This window comes from Tupaia chinensis, unplaced genomic scaffold (assembly GCF_000334495.1).
Source record: "Tupaia chinensis unplaced genomic scaffold, TupChi_1.0 Scaffold145396_1, whole genome shotgun sequence".
Classification (NCBI taxonomy): domain Eukaryota; kingdom Metazoa; phylum Chordata; class Mammalia; order Scandentia; family Tupaiidae; genus Tupaia; species Tupaia belangeri.
Genome location: NW_006205257.1, coordinates 19,238 through 37,145, shown reverse-complemented (window position 1 = coordinate 37,145; position 17,908 = coordinate 19,238). Strand labels below are relative to the sequence as shown.

The following is a 17,908-nucleotide window of genomic DNA, read 5'->3' as shown; positions in this document are numbered from 1 at the left end:
AGAGGGTGAGAGATAGGGAATCAAGGATGGGAAAAAAAAGGCAAAATATACAGGAAACAAGAAATGGAAAATTATTTGTTGAAGATAACACTCATGTTGATGTGCTTGATTGAGCCAATATACAGTGTATTCTGTATAGGAAATCTGATTTTGTATGCTGTAATGATGTATAGTGAATGAATGTAAATAAATAAATAAATAAATAAATAAGGGGTCCCAAATGGAGTATAGGCCTTGACAAAATAAATTGTCAAAGATGGTTTCTGTTTGTTGGAGAGACCTAATGCAATGTAGGCAGATTTCAGGAATGATGGCTGAGTGCATAGAATTTACATGTTTCCTAGTAAAATTTTTATGCTGATTTAGAACAATGGATATGATGAAGCAAAAGGTAAAATTAATCTATCCGCTTTTATTTTTTAGCTGTAGGGTGTGTGTGCTTGCCAGTGACAGACAGCAGGAAAGTGAGAAATCTTTCCTCCAGGGGTATGTCCACATCACAATTACTTTTCCTCCATTCTTCTCTTGGGATTTTGGGCATGAACACACATGCGCCTGGTGTGTTTTTCAGGCCACCGGGTCCAGGACTTGAACCATGGAGTTTGTCATTTGGGATCCAGCACCTTAACCACCATGCTACCTACTGGTCTTAACCTATCAACTTTGAAGGAGAGTCAGAAAAAATCAGGTCAAAGTCACCAATAGGACTTGAATAAAACCAGAACCACAGAGACTTCTAAGAGGGACAATGAAGGTGACTACAAGATCAAATAATACTCAGAAAAGTTATTTATCTTCATTTTTAACGTCATTTATCTCAAGAGATTTAGTGGTATACATTATAGTCTGAGGCTACGGGAAATGGCCAAGTGAAATACATTATAGTCTGAGGCTACGGGAAATGGCCAAGGAATTAAAAACGAGAAGCGTGGGGAGGACTGAGGTACACATCCCACCTAGCAAAGCATCAACCCAATTAAACCTTAGAAGTTTCAGAGTCTTGACTTAGCATTTACCTCCAAAAGGGTTGAGTGTGTGCAGGGAATGAAGGGCTCAGAGATTTTTAATGTTCCAGTTAATTTGTGCTAGATTTTAGAAATTAACTAGGATGTAAAATTTGTTCTGTGTGTTTAAATTTTAGTTTTCTGGGGTTTTTTTTGTTTGTTTGTTTGTTTTTGTTTTGTTTTGTTTTTTTGCAAAGTTTCTTTAGAAAAGTCCAATCTGTTGCTGTTGGATTTGAATGAAAAAGAAAAGTGATTTTCTACATCATAGCTAGGAAGAAAGAGGAGAGAAATCCATGTATTCCTAAAGCTAGATGTAATGTTAATAGCTCTGGAACCCAAGGAATTCAGGCAAAGATTGTTAATTTCCTATTGATGCTGTAACAAATTATCACAAATTTAGTGGCTAAAGATAATACAATTTGTTTTTGAAGAGGTTTTTGCTACAGGGCGCGTGCACTCACCAGAAAGACAGAGAGAGACAGAGAGATAGAAAGCGAGAAATCACCCCCCAGGGGGGATGGCCACGCCACAATCCCTTCTCCTCCATTCTCCTCTCAGGATCTTGGGCGTGCACGCACATGTGCCCGGCATGAGTTTAAGTCACCGGGTATGGGACTCGAACCACGGGAGTCCAGCGACATAGCCATTACGCTAACTGCTGGTCCCAAGATAACACAAATTTATACTCTTACAGTTCTGGACATCATAAGTCCAAAATAAACATTATGAGGCTAAAATAAAAATCAAGGTATCAGTCAGGCTGATTCCTCTTTTTGTTTGTTTCTGGTTTTTGCCATAGGGCACATGCACTTGGTGGAGAGAGACAGAAAGAGGCAGTGAGAGGGAAAGCAAGAAATCACCCTTCAGGGGGTATGGCCACACTGCAATCCCTTTTCTTCCAGTCTCCTCCTGGGGTTCGGGCATGCATGCACATGTGACCAGCATGATTTTCAAGCTGCCATGTCTGGGACTTGAATTGCGGTCAAACATGTGGGAGTCCAGCATCTTAACCACCACACCGCCTGCTAGCCCTTCCGATCCTTTTTAAAGCTCCAGGGGAGAATCAGTTCTTTGCCAATTTTAACTTCTGATTTTTAAAAAATTGTATTTAACCACTGTACATCTTTTCAGCAAACAAAATGAATTTTCCCAGCAGGACTACAGTGCACATTAGTCCAGTCTAAGATATTACTTAACACAATATCATCATCAGATAATTTTCCATTTCCGTGTCCACGAAATGTTTTGCATTTTTCTACCCTTGATTCCATCCCTCTGGTCCCATTACCCACCCTCTTCCCACACTGTTTTTTGTATCCACATTTGGTCTCCATGCTTTTATACCTTCAAATCTTTTAGTTTCTGTCAGAGTGCAGACATTTGGTATCTATTAATAGGAGACATACAATGCCTCTTTTTCATAATCTGGATTGCTTCACTCAGCATTAAATCTTCCATATTTGACTATTTTCTATCAAATGCCAGGGTCTCATAGTGTTTTATGGCTGAGTAGTATTCCATAATGTATATGTGCCTTACTCTTTCAATCCATTTATCTGTTCTTGGATATTTGTGTTGATTCAATGTCTTAGCAATTTTGAATAATGCTATAATAAATATGGATGTGCAAATGTTTTTCCAACTGAGGGTATTCTTACCCTTTGAGTAAATAAACAGGAGTGAAGTTGCTGGATTGTACTGTAGTTCTATTTGTAGGTTTCCGAGGAACCTCCATATTGTTCTCCACAATGGCTGTACTCATTTACATTACCACCAACAGCATAGGAGAGTTTCCTTTTTACCACAGCCTCACTAGCACTTCTTTTTTTTTTTTTTTTAAACCTTGGCCATTCTGACTGGGGTTTGGTGGTATCTCATCGTGGTTTTGATTTGCATCTCCCTTATAATAAGGCATGTTGACCATTTTTTCACATGCTTTTTGGCTGTTCTTATGTCTTCCTTAGAGGATTGTGTCAGATCTTTCAACTAAAACAATGCAAGCAAACAAAGAGTGAGACAACCTTTGTAAGTAACTTGACATTTCTCTCTTGCCATTTTTAGAATCTTATCTTTGTCCTTGATTTTTACCATTCTATCTATAAGATGCCAGGAGGAGGATCTTCTTACGTTGCATCTATTTGGAGTTCTTTGTACTTCCTAGGTTTGGATATCTGAATGCTCCTCTAGGTGTGCAAAATTTTCCTCAAGTATTTCATGGAATAGATGTTCTATGTCCTTATTAGATTCTTCACCTTCTGGAATACCAATAATTTGGATATTAGGGCATTTAATAGTATCTTGTATTTCCTATATATTGTGCTCATTTTCTCTCTCTCTCTTTTTTTTTCATTCTTTTTGGTGGCTTTGTCTAAGTCAGAGGCTTTGTCTTCTAGATCAGAGATCCTGTCTTTTGCATGGTCTAATCTGCTACCAATACTGCTGAGGGAGGTTTTGATTTCTTACATTATAGTCTTCATCACTAGAAGTTATGTTAGATTCCTTTTTATGGTTTGTTTTTCATGGAGTTCTTTGTTCAAGTCACAGAATGATTTTCTCATCTCCTGGGTCTGGTTGTCTGTTTTGTTTGTTTGTATGTTTGTTTCTTCCATCTTACTAAGTTTAGTTACAGTAAATACTCTGAATTCTTTTTCTGACATCTTGGTGATTTCCTCTGTTTTTTTTTTTTTTTTTTCCCATAGTTGGAGATAAGTTATTGTGTTCACTTGTGGGTTAAGTATTTCCTGGTGTTCTCATAGTTGAGGTTCTTCTATGATTTTCAGTCATTTGATATATTCACTTCTTGGTAATTCTTTGGAGTAGTTTTTTTAGCTATGTGCCCTGTGCTTTCCTTGCTTCTAAATTAGCTCTGTGCCAATTTCTCTCTTCTACTGTGTTTTGCAATATGGTATCCACAGCAGGAGTTGTACGTTCAAATTTATGATGAGGAGTTTCTCTCCTTTTACTAGTGGGTTCACTGTGGGGAGAGGATTTCTCCATCACCTCACAGTGTTCAGATATTAGGCTAGACCTAGACCTCTCTAGTTCCTGAGTGGGTGGGGGCTTCTAACACTGAAAATGCAGGATCAGGATTCAGGGTACTACAGCCTCTAATAAAGACACTTATGACTATATTTAGTGAGCACATGGATAATTCAGGATAACCTCCCTATCTCAAGCTCCTTAACTTGGTTACCTGCAAAGTTCCTTTTGCCATATAAGTAATAATGTTCATAGGTTCCAGGGATTAGAACCTGTATGTCTTTGGGGATTACGATTCAGCTTTCCACAAAGACAGTATAGAAATTTTGCATATTCTTTTTAATTCACAGTATAGTAATTTGTTTAATATAAAAAGTTCATCACTAAATTTAATATATAAATTGAATAAAAGTAAGTATTAATTAAAAGTATTAGATTAAGGAATTTTTCATATTATTAACTAGTTCATTAAATTACAAAGTATGAAATTCTTACAAACAAGTTAGCTGGCTATTACTCTACATAAAATTAACTTGTATTCAAAAAAGAAATAAAGCTTCCAAAAAAGGAGAGAACATGTTGGTTAAGCTCAGGGTTGTTAGGGTTGGAAACTTGAATTCCAGAGACACTAAATTCCTCCTCAGATTCAGTTTAATAAAGCAATATAAGATGAAGAAAAAAAAAAAAAGGAATAACCCAGCCTATACCGAAAAACATTTTAATTCTAGGAAGTTAGCCAATCTCCTTACCGAGGCTAGAATAAATGTGGCTGAGAATACGAGCTGGTTGTACTCTGATGGGATACACCTCAGCAATGGTCTCCACATCAATTCCCTTGTCCTTCAAAATGGCCTTGATTTCTTCTGTTTCAGCTAGAATGGAGACTATAGGAAAGAAAGAGTACAAAGTCAGCAGAAAATTTTATTTCAATAGAAACCTAAAAATCTTTCAAGCCACCAATTTTCTTCTCCAAGGAAAGGGGAAGAAATGAACAGTGATTGAGGTAACTTTGATGAAACAGGCATCATGCTAGGCACTTAATAACATTATCTAAATGTAAAAGTGAAAAGCACCCATGATTAGAGTATTGGATTTTTCTTTTTGGCTAAGTATTCTGTGTGCCTTAGGAAAGCCACTTTCTTTATATCAGAGATACCATGTTTAAATGGGAAAAAAAATCTACCATAAGGTTTATTATAGATTTGGTAAAAGTTGATTCCTTTGGCTCTTTCATATCAGTACACTTAAGATCAGGGCCACGAACTGAGGGTCATAAAGAGCACCCTAATGAAAAGAGTTCCCCTAGAACTAGAGAGTGGTAGAAGGCAGGGTGGATTGGGGATAAATATTGGAGTCATCAACACATAGGAGGTACTATAGTCGAAATTGTGTTGGCGGGGGTGGGAAGGGAAGGGGGATGACGTTTCTCTATTTTCAGAGTCTGCTGAGCCTGTACAATTTCCTTTCCTTCCTCTCATTCAATTCATCTCACTGGAAAGCCTACACACAAAGGAAGCAGACAGGTCACCTTGATTCTTCTTTTCACTTTCCCTCTGTGGTGACAGATACTTGGATGGGAGCCAGTAATCCAAGTGAGGTATCAGCTGGCTTGACACTAAGCATCATGGGCAAACATGCCCTCTACTCCTGCTCTTCTAGTCTTGGTAGATGTTCTGAATTGGTTTCATATGAAAAAGAATGCACCAAATGGCTCATTCCAGCTTACCAGTATTTTCTATGTTGAGTTTATAAAACAAAAGCCTACTTAACAAAGTGCCACTTTGCTTTCCTTTGCCATTATTCTTTGTGCATTTTTCTATGTTAGGAACATTATACTAATAGGATGCTGGTGTTTGGGCCAGGATATGCAGGATATGGTAATTACAGAGTCCCATGGATATAACATCTTGATTATCTTTAACTAAAAACATGGAAATGAAAGAGCTTCTTCAAGAAAAATGTACAGAGGAAGAACAATAGTAAACTGAGAATAGTCCAGGAAAATATGTGTGGTCATTCATTCATAAACATTTATTAAGTATCTAAATGGATGAAGTGCTATGCGAGGTCTTAGGGACATAGAGATGAACAAATTAGCCTCTCCTTCAAAAAGCTCACAGTGTAATAGAAGTAGCCCACGCATTAACCGATTATAAAATGAACTTTTAGGTAAATAGAGTAAAGCACAAAACATTATAAAACCATCCAGATGTGACAGCTATCTAGTCTGGAGTTGGGAGTGATTTTAGGAAAGGCGTCCTTAAAATTGATGCTTAAACTGAATTTGAAAGAATAAATTAGACAAAAGAAAGAAAGGAATTGAAAGGAGAATATTCTACATAGAAGATCCAGAATGAACTTAAAGCATGGAGGTGGGGCCAGCAGGTATTGTAGTGGTTAAGGCACTGGACTTCCACATAGCTGATTATGGGTTAAGTCCTGGATCTGAAACTCATACCAGACACATGTGCATGCATGCCCAAAATCCCAAGAGGAGAATGGTGGAGAAAGGAATGCATCTCCACTAGGTGGGATTTCTCACTTTCTTTCTCTCCATCTCTCTCTGTCTCTCCAGTAAGCACATGTGTCCTAAAGCAATAAATCTCTCAAAAAAAAAAGCATGGATATGAAAAAGTGTAGGTGTATGTATGGGGAAATCACATACATTTCAATATTGCCATAGAATGCAGTACCTTGCATAGTGCCAAAATAAATGAATAAATGAATCCAGAAAGGCAAACAGGGGTTAGATCGTTATGGAGGGCATATGTATCATTTTAAGGTTTTTATATTTTATCCTTGGGAAATGATTTACAAAATGCATGTTATTGAGCTTTGGGATTCTACAGGGGGCAAAGCAGTTGGGAGTAAGAGTAACGGAGACCAGGGGCCAGTGGTGTGATAGTTAAGGGTGCTGGACTCCTACATGGACAACTGTGGTTCGAGTCCCAGATCTAGCAACTTGCTTTCTCACTTTCTGTTTCTTTCTCTCTTGATCTGGCCCTCTCTGGTCAAATTAAAACAAACAAACAAAGTTAAATGAAATAATTATTTTAAAAAAAAGAGTAGAGAAGACTGAAGGAGAGTTAAGAGAACAACACTATGGGGCCTCAGGGGTACTCTGAACAAAAGCAATTCAATTTTTTAATTTCAGGTTTTAAAAAATACTTAGAAAACTCTTATTACATGCCTCTTATGTGCTAGAGAATGCTAAATGTGATAGTTACATAGACAGACATGATCTCTACAGGGACAACATGACAGTGATGTTGAGTCCTACTAGAGGACCAAATAGAAGTTAATCTGGTAGAGATGATAATAAAAGTAAGCAAGAAATTGTGGCAGATAGAAGAAACAGCATGGATAAAGAGTTAAGGGAACAGAGAACAAGGCAAATCTAGGAATCATAAAGAGCTCTTTACAGCAGGAACATGGAGTGTAAAGGAGCAGTGATGAAAAATGAAACTTGACACCAGGTCAGGGGCCAGATCGTAAAGAGACTTGTAAGTCACATCCTTTATCATAAGGAAGATGAAAATCAAAACCACAATGAGATACCACCCAAGCCCAGTCAGAATGGTAAGATGAAAAAAGAATCTAGGAATCATAAAGAGCTCTTTACAGCAGGAACATGGAGTGTAAAGGAGCAGTGATGAAAAATGAAACTTGACACCAGGTCAGGGGCCAGATCGTAAAGAGACTTGTAAGTCACATCCTTTATCATAAGGAAGATGAAAATCAAAACCACAATGAGATACCACCCAAGCCCAGTCAGAATGATAAGATGAAAAAAGAAAAGATAAGTGCTGGCGAGGCTGTGGTGAAAAGGGAACTCTCTTAAACTGTTTGTGGGAATGTAAACTAGTACAGCCACTGTGGAGAACAATATGGAGGTTCCTCAAAAACCTACAATTAGAACTACCACATAATACAGCAATTCCATCCCTGGGTATCTAACCAAAGGCTAGGAATAAACTTAGTTGGAAAAACACTTGCACATTCATATTTATTGCAGCATTAATAACAATTGCTAAGACATGGAAACAACATACACTACAGAATACTACTCAGTCCTTAAAAAAAACAATGAGACTCTGGCATTTAATAGAAAGTGGATGAATATCGAAGTTTTAAAGCTAAGTGAAGCAAGGAGACTACGAAAAAGAGGCACTGTAGGTCCCCTCTTAATATATACCAAAATGTCTACAATCTATGGCAAAAACTGAATGATTTGAAAATGTAAAAGCATGGAGAGAAAATTCTGATACTAGAGACAGTGTGAGAGGAGGGTGAGGAATAGGGGTTGGGGAGGGAGGGAATCAAGGGGGGAAAACAAAACATTTAATGGACACAAAAATGGAAAATTATCTGTTGAGGATAATGTATATGGAAATATCTTTGACTGGACTAATATGCAGTATACGGTGTATTCATGCTGGGAAAATTATTTTGTGTACGGTAAAGATGTATGGTGATTAAATGTAAAAATAATAAGAAAATAAAGAAAAAAGTGTTGTTCTTTTTTTTAAAAAAAAAAAAAAAGTTAAAAAAAAAAAAAGAGAGAGAGAGACATTTCTAAGCCATATTAAGAAGGCTGGCAATGGGGAGCTCCTACAGAGTTGTAATCAGATAAATAATATATCCATACCTGGATGTTTAAAAAAGTATATTCGGGATAAACTTACAGTGGGTCCACCAGGCAGCGTAATGGTTAAGGCATTGGACACTCATGTGGCCAACTATGGTTTGAGTGCTGGACCTGGCAACTTGAAAATCATGCCAGGCATGTGTGCGTGTGTGCCCAAACTACCAAGAAGAGAATGGAGGAGAAGGGATTGCAGGCGGACATTCCCCCTGGGCGGGTAATTTCTCACTTTCCCTGTCACAGTCTCTCTCTGGCAAGTGCATGTGCCCTATGGCAAAAACCTTAAAAAAAAATAAACTTATAGATTGTAGTGTGCCAAACTGAAGACAGAGAAGCCAGTTAAAAATTATTATAGAAGGGCTGGCCCTGTGGCTTTGTTGTTAAAGGGAGCCAGATACCTCATGGTTCACCATGGTTCAAAGTTCAACCCTGGAGGCCTGAGAAAAATGTCAGGTTTGTGTGGCGTGCATGCCCTAAATCCTGACAGGTTGGGAAAATGGAAAAGAAGGGATTGCAAGATGAACACACCCCACTGGAAGGTTCTTTCTCCTTCCCCAGCAGCCCCCATCACCTCCCTACACTTGTTTCTCTGGCAACCATGTACGCCCTCTAGTAAATGAAGGCAAGTTATTGCAGTAATGCAAGGCAGAGATATTGATTATCTACATTAGGATCATAATACTAGTACTGGAGGTCACAGTTATTTAGAAAGCAAATATGCTATAATTTGTTAACTGATTGAATGTAGTGGGTGAGAAAGAGGGGTCAAGAAACACACGTGCCTGGTCCAAGATTAGAACCCTGGTGGGCCATGTGGGAGTCCAGAGATATAACTGCTACGCCATCTGCTGGTCCTGAACTATTTCATTATTAAAGGATATCAGTATATTAGTTTAATTAAGAATATGACCTTTTGTAAAATTATTTATTTATTTATCCATTCATTTATTTTTTTTTTTTTGGAGAGATTTTCACTGTAGGGCGCGTGCGCTCGCCAGACAGACAGAGAGAGACATAGAGACAGAAAGCGAGAAATCACCCCCCAGGGGGGATGGTCACGCCGCAATCCCTTCTCCTCCATTCTCCTCTCGGGATCTTGGGCACGCACGCACACGCGCCCGGCGTGAGTTTTAAGCCACCGGGTCCGGGACGTGAACCGCGGTCGACTACGTGGGAGTCCAGTGACATAGCCATTACGCTAACTGCTGTTTCCCCATTCATTTATTTTTTAATTTGACCAGACACACACACACACACAGAGGGAAGGTGAGAAAGCAAGCCACCAGGTCCGGGACTCGAACCGTGGTCGGCCATGTGGGAGTGTCCAGCACCTTAATCACCACGCCACCTGCTGGCCCCAAGAATATGACCTTTAAAAAGCAAGGTAAAATATACAGAAAAAATTAATGCTACATTTCTTCTGTTTCTCTGAGAGATAGTAAGTAGTTTGTATTTTCTTAAAAAAAGGATTCTCTACATGTCTATTTGTGTAACTGGGAAGACGATGTTTAATTTAATGACAAAGGCACACAGGAACAAAAGTAGATGAAAGTGCAGCTGATTCATTTTAGACATGTTGGGACCAGTAGATGGTGTAGCAGTTATGTTGCTGGACTCCCACGTATTTGACCTCAGTTTGAGTACTGGACTCAGTGACTTAAAACACACTGGGCACATGTGCATATGTGCCCAAAATCCCTAGAGGAGAACAGAAGAGAAGGGATTGCGGCATGGTCACCCCCACTGGGGGATGATTTCTTGCTTTCTGTGTCTCCAATGAGTGCACATGCACTATAGCAAATATCTCTCCAAAAAAAAAGAAAAATTTTAGACATGTTGAGTTAACGGTGAACAGGAAACATTCAAGTGGGGCTACCTTAGAAGTTGTTGATACAGATTCTGTAGTCATTAGCATACAAAGAGATGAGATGGCTCAAGGAGAAAATATAAAGAGAAGGGGACCTAGAATACAACCTTGAGAAATTCCAATGTATAAGAAATGGGCAGATAAATAAAAAAGTGTGAGAATGGAGTAGGGGGATTCTTGTCTCATGGTTTATATTTTATCTGTGACACTGGTGGTAAGGTCATTTTTCTGAGACTGGGAGAAGAATTAAGGAGGTCAGAAAGGGAAAAGGTTTGGAATAAGAGAAGGCCGAGAGACAGGAATAAACATTCAGGATAAGAAGTGCAGTGCGGGGAACCAGCAGTTAGCGTAATGGCTATGTCGCTGGACTCCCATGTAGTCGACCGCGGTTCGCGTCCTGGACCCGGTGGCTTAAAACTCACGCCGGGCACGTGTGCGTGCGTGCCCAAGATCCCGAGAGGAGAATGGAGGAGAAGGGATTGCGGCGTGACCATCCCCCCTGGGGGGTGATTCTCGCTTTCTGTCTCTATGTCTCTCTCTGTCTGTCTGGCGAGCGCATGCGCCCTATAGCAAAAATCTCTCAAAAAAAAAAGAAGAAGAGCAGTGCGCTAAGGACAGAACTCTCAGGAACAATAACAGCTAAGAGAAGAAAAGGACACCCAGAAAATGATAGAAAAGTCCTAAAGAAAGGTTGGAGGTACAAGGGAGTATGTTATCCCAGAAGATGTGAGATTTAAGAGTTTTCAGAAAAGATAAATGGAACAGAAAGTTCCAGTAAGATGTGGGTTGAAAAATACCTACCAAATTTTGCAATGCAAAGGTCACTGGTTACTTAAGCAAGATCATTTTCAGACTAAGCCAGACTATAAAGGATTACAGAATGAATGGAATATAAATAAACAGAAATCTGAATGAGAAAGAAAGGAACTATATATAACTACAAGGAGATGAACATCAATAGATTAAAAACAAAACAAAACAAAACAAAAAACAAAAAACAATAAGGGCCAGTCTGTGGTGTGGTGGTTAAGGCAACTGGATCCCATGTGGTTGACTACATGGTTTGAGTTCCAGGCCCAGCGGCACACTGGGCATGCACTTGTGTACCCAGAGTCCTGAGGGGGAGATTAGAGGAGAAGGAGATAGCGGTGTGGCCATCCTCCCTGGGGAGTGCTGTCTCTTTCTCTAAAAGCAACAGAAAACAAAATAAAACAACAGAATGGCAGAGTTTGAAGATTCCAGGAAAGAGCAAGTTACTAGAGAAAGCTGGGGAAGAGGACAGAATCAATTATCAGAAGACTTGGCCTTGAGTAGAAGAGACACCTTTTCCTGAGACTGGAGAAAGAAGGCAAGGGTGGGTAAGTAGTAGGGGCAAGGAGAGTTGGGGTTCCAAATATAAGATTATCAGGCCAAGAATTAGGCTGGCAACAAGGGTAGGGCTGTAAACAGAGAAGGTTTTGAATAGAGACTGAGAAGAATGAAAATGCTGACAAAAGATAAGAACACAGACTATCAGGAAGCACTGTGGGCTGGGCTGTGCTGGAAACCATGGATTTCCAGTGCCATCACTCTGCTCATTTGTTTGATTTATTTTTCTGTAGCTTTTAGCAGGGCAGGTATAGGATCAGAAAATGAACATTGTAAGATTTATCTGGAGCTATGATTTTTTCTGTGTGGGTGTGGTAGAAATATGGTGCATTGGTGATTAAGATACTTAGATAAGGTGAGGAAGGGCAGACTAGGAGAAAACAGACAAAAGTGGAACAAGAAGCAAAAGAAGGCTGGAATAATATGTGACCATGACCAGAGAGTAGAATATTATATATCTGAGGTGGAATATTCCTAAAGTTTGGTCCTTGGGGTGGGTCTCTAAAATAGAGGTGGAGGGAAAAATCACTCATGTTATGGATATCCAAGTATTTTGAGGCTAGAATGTTAGATGTTATCTACATCAATGCTGCAATCTAGCTCTATGACAGGATTTAGGGAAGCAGAGGAGGTCTGTGAGCCAAGCCTTAAACTTTTTAATGAATGAATTATAGCAACCAGGAGATTAGCATAGCCAGATGCCATAAACCTTAAAGAACAAACTTTCTTGTGGGAGGAGAAAAGTAACTTTGTGTAATCTTTGCTATAGTACATTTATAAGCAAGGACCACCTGTATGATGCCAAACATAGGAAGTTTAGAAAATACATGGGATTATTTTCCATATAAAAACCAAATTCAAATGACCAGAGACATTAAAAAGGATCTTCACAGCAGGACTTAATATCAGATTGGATAGTAATGTTGGTGAGTCAAAAATCACCCCAAACTTTCTACTCTCAAATACTTGGAAAATGGTGATATCATTGAGAAAGGTGGAAAATTTTTCTTTTCTTAGGAAATATAAAAGAATGGGAAGGAGGGGCTGGCAGGTGGCATGGTGGTTAAGGTGCTGGACTCCCACATGGGTGACCACGGTTTGAGTCCTGGACCCGGTAGCTTGCTTTCTCACTTTGTTTCTGTCTCTCTCGCTAGTCAAATTAAAGAATAGTAATTATAATAAACATAAATAAAATAAATAATTATTTTTAAAAAAATGAATGGGAAGGAGACAAATGAGCTCAGTTATGTAATTGAAATATAAGTTGTAGAGATGTTTTAAACTAGAATTCTACTTATACTCATAGAACTCAGCCCAGCATTTTACATGGAGTAGATGTCCCCAAATTTAAGTTGCTTGTTAAGAATAAAAATAAAGGTTTTGAGTACTCTCCTAAGAGGCAGAAGTTAGAATCATGGAAGCAATTGTATTCTGAGGGAGGCAGCCCTAGCAAACTAATATAGGGAGTAAATACAAAAAGACAAGAGCATAAGACTAAGTACAGAACCACTAGGATGATATGAAAGGAAAGAGTATGAGCAAAATCAGCATAGAAGGAGTGGTCAGAGAGAAAGTGCGATAACCAGGAGACTAAAATGTCGTAACAATTACAAAAGTTTCTAGAAATAAGAAGTGGTTAAGAATGTCTTGTAATATTTTGAAGTCCTCTGACACAGCACATTATTCATTCATTTATGATTATCAAAAATTTGAAACCAAATTAAACCATTATTTTATACTTTTTAAAGCCTAACAAAATGCAAGATGAAGAATGAAAGCATAATTTAATGACCCAAAGGTCTCTGTCTCTAACCAGACCTTTAATATACAGTTCTGCTGCTGAGGATAAGAATACATACCTTGAACCACAACATCTGGTTTAGGTACAGTAGAAAACCTACGATTTAGGGGATCAATTTCTCCAGGAGCTAAAAATCCCTAAAGAAAAAGGATAAAAAAGACACATTAGGTTTGAAAATTTTTTCTTAAAGCTAACATTTGAGGAGAAACAATATTCCTATGCCCAGAACCCTGCACCAAAACACAAGAGAGACAAGAATAGAAAGGAAACAAGTGCCTTCACTGTATGAAAATGTTTGAGCTCCCTGAATTCATATCCAAATTAATTTTATTTGCAGTTAATTTCTACTGGGTGCCACATCTCCTTTTTCTGATAATAGGTGGGTTATAAGGTGTAATAAACAGAAAGATTTCTGGTCATTCCTCTATCTTCTCTGCAAATACATGAGATTAGATGACAGACCACAATGCTTTACCGATGACATAAGCCATTAATAGTGTTTTCTCGTTTGTTCATGTGTTTGCTGTGCTTTCTGCTCAGCAGAAATCTTTTGAATTGGCTTGAGTCTATTCCCTTTACAAAATGAAATGAACTCACCCATTTTTCTTTTAAAAATACCATTTAGCTCTTCCTTTTTTCATTGAATTTAATTTATTCTAACTGAATGAGAAAATCACCAGGTAAGAATTATTTTAAATAAAGCATTTTGTCCATTATTACTAGATTCATGTTAGTGCCAAGTAAAGATAAAGCAGCTATGGCTACAAGAAAATAAAAACAAATACAAAACAAAAGCAACTGCAGAAAATTAGTGTTTATACATAGTGAGATTTAAAAGTCTGACTCAGAAAGGATAGAAAAGTCCTACCAAAGATCCTCTAGGAGCCTGGGTTATATTTATCAAAATAACCTACAATAGGGAAATAAATTTGCCAGCAAATTTGGAAAAGTTTTGTGTAAGGGAGCCCTCTGTGTAGGCTTAAAATATCACACAGAAGTTGGATATAAAGTCAGAAAGCCCCAAGTGTCTCATTAAGGCCTAAGAATTTGAAATAAGGAATATTCAGGGAGCCCCTTACCAAAAAACAAACAAAACCCCATGATGTTTCTATATACTTGTTATGATGCTGAAAACAATCAGTTATTCAACTAAAGAATGAAATACTATGCTGCTGGGAAAGGTTGGCAGCTAATTCATTATCAGTAATTACTATCTAAGCCCAATTGCACTCCTTAGTCACCAGGTAGGGCAGTGAGGGAAGTTTTGAAAGGGAAAGATATATAGCCTGATTTCTATTCTTTAAATTTTTAGAAATTTTTGCTATAGGGCACGTGTGCTCACCGGGGGAGGGGGGGGGAGAGAGAGAGAGAGACATGTGCTTGCTGGGGAGACAGAGTCAGAAAGAGAGAAATCACCCCACGGGGAATGGCCACACCAAAATCCCTTCTCCTCCATTCTCCTCTCAGGAATATGGGCATGCACGCACATGCACCTGGCCTGAGTTTTAAGCTGCCAGTTCCGAGACTTGATCCACAGTCGACTGTGGGGGTCCAGTGACTTAACATTATGCCATATGCTGGTCCCAGGCTTGATTTTTTTTTTTTTTTTAGCAGCTCAGAGTACAGTGCCAAAACAGGGAGCCCTGAGTAGGATCAGGGGCATGGTTGCCAGGGGGCAAATGATTTTTGTTGAGGGTTGGCCATGCTTCCCACTCTGAGGACCTGAAGAAAAAACTATTATATAATTAAAGCAAAGTATAACAAGTAAAAGATGACTGTTTCCATGGTCTGGTAGTTAAGGCAGCCAGGTGTGACATAGCTGAATAAGTGGTTTGAGTCCTAGCCCTGGTGGCCTGAAAAACATGCCAATAGTGTGTGCATGCATGCTCCAAATCCCAAAAGTATAGGGAAATGGAGGAGGAGGTATTGCAATGTGACCACTCCCTATACAGGGTGCTTTTTCCCTCTCCCTCTTTCTGTCTCTCTCTGGCAAGCACATACGTTCTCTGGCAAAACAAGACAACAACCAGAAAGGCAAAACAAAAAACAAACAAAAAAACCACCTTTAATATTTACTGAGCTACTCACAAAACTGATTATTATGGTGACTAAGACAGGAAAAAAGAGTAGAATAGCCTTGAAGTTTCTCCTTACCTCTGCCATTAAGTTTCCTAAAATGTATAGAGACTGACCCCACATATGAGGCAACTTCCCCATGGGGACTCGGTCCACAGTGTGAGGATTTTGATATTCCTCATCAACCTAAAAGAAAAGATGAAGAAGCCAGATGAGGAATAATAGAAAGCTTATAATACTAGACAATAAAATGGCTAGGTCTGGATTGTGATTCTTACCCTATTATATAGTCAAATGTGCAATACACTGAAAAGTCAAGCAATATAACTATAGGATAGGGCAGTGCTACTCAAACCATGATGTACATACAAATCACCTGAGGAGCTTGTTAAAGTGCAGATTCTTGATACAAAGTGGATGAATATAGAAGATGAATTTAGAAGAATTAATGCTAACTGAAGTAAGCCAGACTATGAAAGACAAACACTGTATATCCTTGCTCAATATACAGTGAATTTCTGCACTTTATGGCAGAAATGGAAAAATCAGAAGATATAGTACGGAGGACAAGGGTAGATAACAGAGACTATATGAAAGGGGATGGATAGTAGAGGGTGGATGGGAAGGACTCAGAAGAAATACTTGACATAAGAATGTAAAATTCTCCATTGAAAATGATGTATATGGTAATATACTTGGTTTGATTGCCATGCACTACATGCACACTTTGAAAAAACATATTGTGTGCTATAGAGACGTAGAACAATTAAACGTGAGTAGGAAATCATAAAATTTTTAAAAAATTAAAAAGTAATGTTACATAAATAAAAGTTCATGCATTTTAAAAATACATGACAATTGAGAGTGCTTTAAAATGCATTTTTAAATAGATAAAATCATATTTTTGTTCTTCTCTACTAAAGAAAAACTTTTAGAACATTAAAATCAGAAGATTAAAAATTACCGACTCAAATGAAACAATCTTACTGTATACTGCTCTTCTACTGACTCCATGTTATGTCCTGTCCAACTCACCCTGTCGGGAGGAACACTGTACAGCTCTGGCAGAAGTGGGATTCCATTTTTGCCCTTAATGAGGACTGCTTCAAGGGCCTCTCTATACTCTTGAACCTGCAGATAAAAGAAAGGCAGAAAAATAGAGAGTTCTCTTCAGTTTTTACCACTTTCTATCCTATAGAGTTGTAGGCAAAGAAGTTCTTATTACAAAGGAGTTTATTCACCTAGTAAAAGGGAAAGAAAGGGGAAATAGCATTTACTACATAAAATGCTAGATTTGGCTTGTAAAAGGCCAGATATTATGGTAGGAGTTTTCATACTTTAGTGCATTTAATTTTAATAATCATCATAGGAAGTATGTATAATTAAAGCCTTTTTATAGAGAAATTAAGACTCGAAGAAGTTATAGACTTATGGATGATCACAGAGCAAAGACATATTTGAGATTAGAGTAAATTTAGCCAAGTCAGCTTGCTTTTAAAGGCCTGGTTTGATCCACTGTGTGCTACCTTAAATATACCTTCTCGACTTTAGAATGTGGTGACTTTAAACTTTAAACCTTTCAAATTACACTTCTATTAGGTTCTTTGCTTAACAATTTGGTGAAGCTTACCAATACATAAAATGTAAAAAACAAAAACAAGAGACCAACAGTTAGCGCAATGGCTATGTCGCTGGACTCCCATGTGGTTGACCGCGGTTCGCGTACCGGACCTGGTGGCTTGAAGCTCAGGCCAGGCACATGTGTGTGTGTGCCCAAGATCCCGAGAAGAGAACGGAGGAGGAGAAGGGATTGTGGCGTGGTCATCCTCCCTGGGGGGTGATTTCTCGCTGTCTCTCTCTCTGGTGAGCGCATACACTCTCCTCTCAAAACAAAACAAAACAAAACAAAAAACAAAACAAAACAAAAAAAACAAAAAACCAGCACCACAATCTATGGTGGAAAAAGTATACAGTCAGTTCTGCTATGACACTTGCTTTGAAAACACGTGTTCCAATGCATTTGATATATTAGGGAAAAATTTGAGCATAACATAAATTTCACATTTTCTTATACACAATTTCACCCTGAAAACTCACTCAGCTAAACTGACCTGTGTAAAAAATACACAAAACAGGCCCAGTTATGCTAGTACAGTGGTAATGCAATG

At 38.5% G+C, this 17,908-nt stretch overlaps 1 protein-coding gene across 1 annotated transcript in view; it reads right to left on the bottom strand.

The window, feature by feature from the left end:
- Positions 1-17,908, bottom strand: part of PHKA1 (phosphorylase kinase regulatory subunit alpha 1) — a gene marked incomplete at its 5' end in the record, with an annotated part of 125,096 nt that overhangs the window by 91,447 nt on the left and 15,741 nt on the right. The window contains 4 exon segments of the mRNA XM_006168010.2: positions 4,733-4,867; positions 13,723-13,801; positions 15,819-15,926; positions 16,776-16,871. Coding sequence (XP_006168072.2) covers positions 4,733-4,867; positions 13,723-13,801; positions 15,819-15,926; positions 16,776-16,871 — 418 coding nt within the window.